The sequence below is a fragment of the Carassius auratus genome, unplaced genomic scaffold (assembly GCF_003368295.1).
Source record: "Carassius auratus strain Wakin unplaced genomic scaffold, ASM336829v1 scaf_tig00214215, whole genome shotgun sequence".
NCBI lineage: Eukaryota > Metazoa > Chordata > Actinopteri > Cypriniformes > Cyprinidae > Carassius > Carassius auratus.
The window spans coordinates 32,615-42,158 of record NW_020527563.1 but is presented as its reverse complement, the minus strand read 5'-3'; the positions used below and the strand labels follow the sequence as shown (position 1 = coordinate 42,158).

At 36.5% G+C, this 9,544-nt stretch overlaps 1 protein-coding gene across 1 annotated transcript; it reads right to left on the bottom strand.

Annotated features, from left to right (window-relative positions):
- Positions 1-1,645: 1,645 nt before the first annotated feature.
- LOC113091555 (uncharacterized protein K02A2.6-like) lies at positions 1,646-3,382 on the bottom strand. Its single transcript, XM_026257136.1, has 2 exons — positions 1,898-3,382; positions 1,646-1,758 (listed from the first exon to the last, which is right to left on the bottom strand). The coding sequence occupies exons 1-2, from the start codon at positions 2,685-2,687 to the stop codon at positions 1,754-1,756; spliced, it is 795 nt and encodes a 264-aa protein (XP_026112921.1). The 5' UTR covers positions 2,688-3,382; the 3' UTR covers positions 1,646-1,753.
- Between the last annotated feature and the right edge of the window lie 6,162 nt (positions 3,383-9,544).

The window sequence follows — 9,544 nt, the reverse complement described above, 5'->3', positions numbered from 1 at the left end:
CTGTCATGTGCAGCTGTATTTTCAGCATCATTCCTCCAGTCTTCAGTGTCACATGATCTTTAGAAATCATGAAAATATGATGATTTATTATTAGAACTATTAATAGTTGTGCTATCAAATATTATTTTGAAATCTGCGATACTTTTTTCAAGATTCTTCGATGTATAATTTAATTGAATTTTTATTATTAGAATTATCAACAGTTTTGCTGCTAAATACTATTTTGGAACCTGTGATACTTTTTTCAGGATTCTTTGATGAATAAAAAGTTAAAATTAAATATATAAACTTGAGTAAAAGTACAGATACGTATAATAAAATATTACTCCAGTAAAAGTAAAAGTACTCCTTTTTCAATTTTACTCAAGTGAAAGTACAAAAGTACTCAATTATTTATGTACTTAAGTAAAAAAAGTACTGAAAGATAGATGTTTGCAATTTTATAATTTAATTTTGTATTAGCACTTTTTTTTTAATAATCCTACTGCTCAAAATACCTGGGATTTTTTCCAAAATAACCACTATATGGAGTCAAGATATATTTTTCTTGTTGATATGGACTACGTTGACGAGAGTAATGTTCACTGTGAAGCTTACACTCTGATGTACCTGAGAGAAAACAGAGATGACCATCTGATTTTCACCAGTAAGAAAAAAGTATTTTAAAGTTTGTGGTTTTACAGAATGTTATATATTCATGAGGCCAGCCACCAAATGCTATCAAAACATACTTTACTGGTGTTCAGATCACATATTGATTACATCACATTTCACACGTGCAAATCACATCACGTGATTTAAATACCCTCTTCCCAGGCATGGGAACCAATGACTGCTCATCATGCATATATACACATTATCCCAAATACACCACATTTCCTCCCCCATTAAAAATCATACACCACATTATCAGTTCAAAAGCACCACATGTGTTCAAATTCTCAATTTCTAAAACGCTGTGGTAATTTAATAGTTCGTTTAGAGCGCCGTAGACCCCCTGGACTTGGAATCAGGGGTTCTGTTAGTTCAAAAGGTACCTCAGAGTCAAATGTACCTGGAATTCCAGCAAATCCAGAATCTTGATCATTGAGTTCAGCATTTTGAGCTTGATCATTAGATTCAGCAGATTGAGCAGTCTCCTTTTCATTCGGTGGCATTGGAATCTCTGAGGACGAAGTGCGTGGTCTCAATTGATCACCATGCCGTCTATACACAGTATCCGATGCTGGATCACGTACCTTGTACGAAACAGGTCCTGTCTGTTGTGTAATCACTCCAGATAACCACTTCGGATCTCCTCCCACTGTACTTCGCAAGAAAACAGAATCATCCACAGCAAAGGATCTCTCTCTTGCCCGATAGTCATGTTGATTTTTCTGCAAATACTGTTTTCTGCGAACCGTCTCATGAATGTTTGGTTTCAGGAAGTCCAGCCTGGTGCGGATGTGTCTCTTTAAAAATAAATCAGATGGTGACTGACCTGTGGTACAATTAGGAGTTGTGCGATAGCGCAATAAAAATAAAGATAGTCTATCATCAATGCACATTTGCTCATTAGTCAATTTCTTCATACCCCTCTTGAACGTCTGGACATATCTTTCTGCCAAACCATTTGTTGCTGGGTGTTTTGGTGCACTTCTGGTATGCATAATACCATTCTGCTTCACAAATCTTTGGAATTCATCAGAAGTAAAAGTAGTTGGATTATCAGTCACGATTTGTTCAGGTAATCCATATGCAGAAAACAATCTCTTCAATCTGGTAATAGTAGCTTGAGAAGTAATCTGTGACATACGAAAAACTTCCAACCATTTAGAATGAGCATCAACAATGATCATAAACATGTTGTTCAAGAACGGACCAGCAAAATCCACATGCAACCTTTTCCAACACTCACCCGGGAATTCCCAAGGATGAAGAGGGACGTGACTTGGCATTCTTTGTTCTTGTTGACAGATTTGACACTCCTTGCAAACTCTTTCTATATCCGTATCAATTTTAGGCCACCACACGTATTTACGAGTCAGAGCTTTCATTTTAACAATGCCAGGGTGTCCTGAGTGAATTTCCTGTAACACTGATTTTCGAAATTTGAATGGTACAATCACTCGTGTGCCCCATAGCAGACATCCCTGTTCTACTGACAGTTCATCTCTTTTCGCGTAGAATACTTTCAAATCATCTGACACTTCAATTGGCCAACCTTCCATGACATAACGAAACACTTTAGAAAGTTCTTGATCTGTTCTTGTCATTCTGGCAATCTGTGCTGCATTTAGAGGAGCTTCTTGAAGATGGTTTGTCAAAAGTGTGTTGATATTTGCTGAAATGGCTTCTGTTCCTACATCGGTAATTTCAGGTAATGGAATTCGTGACAAGCCATCTGCATTTCCATGATCTTCTGCCTTGCGATACATGATATGATAATCATATGCCGACAAAATTATCGCCCACCGCTGAATGCGAGCAGCTGCCATCATTGGGAAATGCTTATGTTCACCAAACAGAGTCACTAATGGTCTATGATCAGTTATCAAATTAAAAGATCTTCCCCAAAGATACTGATGGAATTTTTTAACTCCATAGATCACACTCAAAGCTTCCTTCTCAATCTGTGAATATTTCTTTTCAGCAGGGGACAAAGTACGTGAAGCATATGCAATGGGATGCTCGTCACCATTTGGCATGATGTGCTGAAGCACCGCACCAATTCCTTAAGCGGAAGCATCACATGCTAAAGTCAAAGGCAGTTGTGGATCATAGTATACTAGCACTTTGTCACTGGTGAGCAATTCTTTACATCTACTAAAAGCACCTTGTTCCTTTTTCCCCCAGCACCAAGCAGTTTGTTCTTTCAACAGTCTATACAGTGGTGCCAACACTGTGCTCTGCTGTGGTACAAAGCGTCCATAATAATTTACCAAACCTAAAAAAGCTCGTAGTTCCTTCACATTTGATGGTGCTGGCGCATCTTGAATAGCTTTTACCTTGTCTTTTGTCGGATACACCCCTTTTTCATCGATCACATGACCCAGGTACTCAATCCGTGTTTGTCCCCACTCCCATTTACATTTCTTTACTCTTAAGCCTGATTCTTGAAGACGCTGTAAGACTTTGCAAATGTTTGTTAGATGTTCTTGCTCATCTTTACCTGTGATCAACAAATCGTCCAAATACACAATTACTTTCAGATCTTTCATCAAATTTTCCATTATTCGTTGAAAAATGGAAGGGGCTGAACTGATGCCAAAAGCAAGACGATTATACACATATAATCCCTTGTGAGTGTTGATTGTCGTATACTTCTTAGAATCATTATCCAGCACGACTTGTTGATATGCTTGTGCCAAGTCAATCTTGGAAAACAACTTCCCTCCACTCAAAGTGGCAAACACTTCCTCGATCCGTGGCAAGGGATACACTTCAGTGTTGGCAGCTTGATTAACAGTGACTTTGTAGTCTCCGCATAAGCGAATTGTGGAATCTTTTTTTATAACAGGAACAACTGGAGCAGCCCACTCGCTGTATTTTACTGGGGATATAACATTAGCTTTTTCCAGTCTATCAATTTCCTTCTCCACACGCTCTTTCATAGCAAAAGGAAGAGGACGACTTTTAAAAAACTTGGGTGGCACATCTGGTTTCACTGAAATAGTGGCTTTAATGTCCTTTAAAGTGCCCAGCTCATCCTTAAAGACTTCACTATATTTGTCCAGCACTTCTTGAATGGACCCAGGCTGCTTACTCACATGTCGAATTATCTTCCAATTCAGTTTTACTTTCTGAAGCCAGTTTCTCCCACACAGGTTTGGACCATTCCCTTTGACTACGATCAGTGGTAACTCATTCACTTGATCCTCATATTGTACAGTAGCCGTGAATTGACCCAACACTGGAATGCATTCACCGGTGTAGGTCTTTAACTTGACTCTAGCTCCCTCCAGTGGCAAATGGGCAAACGATCGTCTATACTCTTGTTGTGAAATGATCCTTACAGCCGCTCCTGTATCAATCTCCATCAATAAATCCTGCTGATTCACAGTAAAATTTACTTGGAAAGACTGTTTCTCAGTATCACTTAACATGGAAAACATTTCCAGCTCCGGCTCTTCAGCATGCATATAAGCTGTTACTTTGTGCTTGTTCTGTTGTTCAGCATATTTACTGTTAGGATGTGACTTCATTTTAACTTTGCAAGCTCTCTTTATATGCCCAATCACTCCACAATTGTGACATTTAGAGTTTTTAAAATAACACTCCTGTGCATTATGGTTTTTCCCTTTACAGCGATAGCATTGTCTCTGGTTATAAACAGTCTTTGCATTTACCTTATGCACTGTTGTCGCTGAATCCTCTGTTTTCCTCAGCTGTTGCGTATCTCGATCTGCGGTTTCCATACTGTGAGCAACTTCAAGTGCCCGTGCAAAAGTGAGTGTGTCTTCCGAAAGCAATCTTCGTTGACATGCTTCACTTCGGATTCCGCTGACAAAACGATCACGTAGAGACTCATCCAAACTTGCACCAAAGTCACATTTAGATGCACATTGTTTCAGTTCAGCAACATACTGGGACACAGTTTCATGGGGCTTTTGAACACAGCGCTGAAATCGGAAACGCTCAGCTATTATTAACGGCTTTGGTTCAAAATGGGCCTTCAGAAATGTTCACAATTTCTTCAAACGTTTTATCCTTTGGCTTCGCAGGCTGAACCAGATTCCGTAGTAATCCATATGTGGACGTTCCCACAGCACTAAGCAAAGTCGCTACTTGCTTCGTATCATCCACATCATTTGCAATCATGAACAATTCCGCTCGTTCAATATATGCAGACCAGGACTCATTTTCCGGTTTATACTCATCCAATCTTCCGATTTGCGCCATGTCTTCTCACACTTTATCCTCGTCGCCAATTTATGTTATATATTCATGAGGCCAGCCACCAAATGCTATCAAAACATACTTTACTGGTGTTCAGATCACATATTGATTACAACACATTTCACACGTGCAAATCACATCACGTGATTTAAATACCCTCTTCCCAGGCATGGGAACCAATGACTGCTCATCATGCATATATACACATTATCCCAAATACACCACACAGAACATCACCGTTATATATATGACATGATAATAAGGCCTGTACTGAACATCACATCCTTTCTTTTCTCCCCAGATGTATCTATCTATCTATATATATATATATATATATATATATATATATATATATATATATATATATATATATATATATATATAGGTGGTTGAATAAAAATATTTGGACATTATTTATAAAAATTACCCCAAGTTAACACCAGCAAGCTTGTTAGCTAGACATTTAGCATCAGCTACGATATTTACTTATTTTCAGTACGGTTATGAATAAAAATTCATGTCTGTCTAATGTTACTCGACTAGTTAATCCAAACAATATAACGTTACTGTTGATAAACAATTTAAAAACAGACGTCATGGCATTTTAATAAAACTGTTAATATTACGGCAGCGGGGAATTTGGACTACATGAGTTATTTTATTTAATCTGTGTTAGTTTAAGGTTATTTTATTTTATTTTTTAACCTAAAACACAGAGACGCTGATTGATGTGTCTGCATCGTTTGCACTGGAGCATTTCAGTGGGCTTAAACAGATCACTCTTAATAGCGGATTTAGTTCCCAAACAACTGACAATTTTGACCTAAATATGATTTTCAGTTACAATAATTAATCCTAAATTTCGACATTAATAACTGAGTTTTAGCAACACCAGACGCACGCGCGCTCACAAGATCTGCCGGTTCTTACTTCTGGAGACTCGCACTAAACGGTTCATTTGAATCAGTGAGTGGTCGACTCCAGAACAGCTGCAAACGAATCGTTTGGTGCGATTTGCGATCTGATTAAAGTTTATTTTGAAAAGACTCAGTTCATTCATGATGAATCAGACACAGCTTCTGCGTGTCGGAGCACGTGATATATTATAGGGAGCAGTGGCATAACCAAAGGTGTGCCACCGTGTGCCTGTGCCACCCAAAGTGGCAGCTGGCACACCTAAAAATAGATGCAGAATTATTTTTCATAGTCTCAAAAAATGTTTACTAAACTTGGGCTATTGTTGTTTACTTTGAATATATATATATTTTTAAATCAACCCTTTTCACGCCTAAATTACAAATATTAATACAAATTTAACTGACCCCTTGTTTCCATGGCGACTCGTCATCATTGTCGCGTTTTTTTTTTTTTATGATTGTGGCTTGACACACAGCAGCCACTAACAGATGTATCGGTATTCGTTTTATTTTATTTTTTTCATTTTTTATTAAACAAACTTGTTTACCATGTCAACTATCTGATATTCCGATTATTCGTTTAAAAACCTTTATAAATTATCTTGATCTATAACGAGATGAGAACTGCAGTTCAGAGTCCTGTCAGTCGGATTTAGCGTAGCCTGCAGCACTTGAATTCCCCAGTTTCTCCTGAAATGAAAGTAAGTGGCTGTTGAACTGGACGAAGAATAGAGTAAACTTTATTGTTCTGCTATGTGTGTCTTTAATTTAGTATTTACAATTTAATTATATATGTGGCGTTTTGCTGCATAACAATCAAATTGAAGACAGCCAGAAGCAGAGGTGGAATTTTGTCTTGTTTTTAGTTATCGGACATATTCAAAATTGTTAATAAATCTGCAAACATTTGCACGTAACACTTTCACTTTTTATCCCAGTGTTTCACTTTGATTGACAAGTTTTTATAGTTTGCACTGTATGGTTTGTACATCGCAATACTCTACAGGTGTTTTGAATGTGTCTTATATAAATATTGATTTATAATATATATATATATTGATGCATTTAGGCAATGACTTTTGACTAACTGTACAAACAAATATATAAATAAAAGGAATGCATATCAGTTTTGCGTTTACTGTTTTTCCTATGGATGTTTAAAGAGTCAAAATTATTTTTTTTAAGGAAGAGGCACTTAAATATAAAATTAATACTCGTTAATAAAAATTTGATTGTCACTGGTGAAAAATAAACCTTAAATAGCAACACATTTAAAATTTAAAAAATCTCAGACATGCTTCGAAGTGCCGATCTGAATCAACCTAGTCGCGAACAGGCTCCGAAGTGCCGATCTGAATCAACCGAGTCGCGAACAAGCTCCGAAAGTGCCGATCTGAATCAACCGAGTCGCGAACAGGCTCCGAAGTGCCGATCTGAATCAACCGAGTCGCGAACAGGCTCCGAAGTGCCGATCTGAATCAACCGAGTCGCGAACAGGGTCCGAAGTGCCGATCTGAATCAACCGAGTCGCGAACAAGCTCCGAAGTGCCGATCTGAATCAACCGAGTCGCGAACAGGCTCCGAAGTGCCGATCTGAATCAACCGAGTCGCGAACAGGCTCCGAAGTGCCGATCTGAAAACTTCGATCGAAGAATGTAAAAAAATAACTATTTCTCTAATAACTCTATTAACTCTACAACTCTATGAAAGACTCAGATCATGTATCTAAAAAATAAATCGCTATAGTAAAAGAGAAATAATAAGAGGAGTGAAGTTTCCTACCGTTCTGCTGTGTTTGGTCCTCACTCGCGTCTGACGCTCCGCGGCGCGTCTCCGCCCCTCACACGCGCGTTAACAGCGCTAAATTAATCATCTTTGCTAATTATTATACATTTACTTCAATGTCAGATTCAGGTACTTCATTTATTATTGTTCAATGAACTGTTTGAACAAAAAAAGGTTGTATTTCAGTAATAATTCTAAATTATCAAAATAAAATATGTAAATAATGTTTTCTATATTAATATCCTTTAAAATATAATCTATTTCTGTGATGTGCAGCTGTATTTTCAGCATCATTCCTCCAGTCCTCAGTGTCACATGATCTTTAGAAATCATGAAAATATGATGATTTATTATTAGAACTATTAATAGTTGTGCTATCAAATATTATTTTGAAATCTGCGATACTTTTTTCAAGATTCTTCGATGTATAATTTAATTTAATTTTTATTATTAGAATTATCAACAGTTTTGCAGCTAAATACTATTTTGGAACCTGTGATACTTTTTTCAGGATTCTTTGATGAATAAAAAGTTAAAATTAAATAAATAAACTTGAGTAAAAGTACAGATACGTATAATAAAATATTACTCCAGTAAAAGTAAAAATACTCCTTTTTCAATTTTACTCAAGTGAAAGTACAAAAGTACTCAATTTTTTTATGTACTTAAGTAAAAAAGTACTGAAAGATAGATGTTTGCAATTTTATAATTTAATTTTGTATTAGCACTTTTTTTTTTAAATAATCCTACTGCTCAAAATACCTGGGATTTTTTCTAAAATAACCACTATATGGAGTCAAGATATATTTTTCTTGTTGATATGAACTACGTTGACGAGAGTAATGTTCACTGTGAAGCTTACACTGTGATGTACCTGAGAGAAAACAGAGATGACCATCTGATTTTCACCAGTAAGAAAAAAGTATTTTAAAGTTTGTGGTTTTACAGAACATCACCGTTATATATATGACATGATAATAAGGCCTGTTCTGAACATCACATCCTTTCTTTTCTCCCCAGATGTATCTATTTATATATATATATATATATATATATATATATATATATATATATATATATATATATATATATATATATATATATATAGGTGGTTGAATAAAAATATTTGGACATTATTTATAAAAATTACCCCAAGTTAACACCAGCAAGCTTGTTAGCTAGACATTTAGCATCAGCTACGATATTTATTTATTTTCAGTACGGTTATGAATAAAAATTCATGTCTGTCTAATGTTACTCGACTAGTTAATCCAAACAATATAACGTTACTGTTGATAAACAATTTAAAAACAGACGTCATGGCATTTTAATAAAACTGTTAATATTACGGCAGCGGGGAATTTGACCTACATGAGTTATTTTATTTAATCTGTGTTAGTTTAAGGTTATTTTATTTTATTTTTTAACCTAAAACACAGAGACGCTGATTGATGTGTCTTCATCGTTTGCACTGGAGCATTTCAGTGGGCTTAAACAGATCACTCTTAATAGCGGATTTAGTTCCCAAACAACTGACAATTTTGACCTAAATATGATTTTCAGTTACAATAATTAATCCTAAATTTCGACATTAATAACTGAGTTTTAGCAACACCAGACGCACGCGCGCTCACAAGATCTGCCGGTTCTTACTTCTGGAGACTCGCACTAAACGGTTCATTTGAATCAGTGAGTGGTCGACTCCAGAACAGCTGCAATCGGATCATTCTAATTCGTAAACGAATCGTTTGGTGCGATTTGCGATCCGATTAAAGTTTATTTTGAAAAGACTCAGTTCGTTCATGATGAATCAGACACAGCTTCTGCGTGTCGGAGCACGTGATATATTATAGGGAGCAGTGGCATAACCAAAGGTGTGCCCCGGTGTGCCTGTGCCACCCAAAGTGGCAGCTGGCACACCTAAAAATAGATGCAGAATTATTTTTCATAGTCTCAAAAAATGT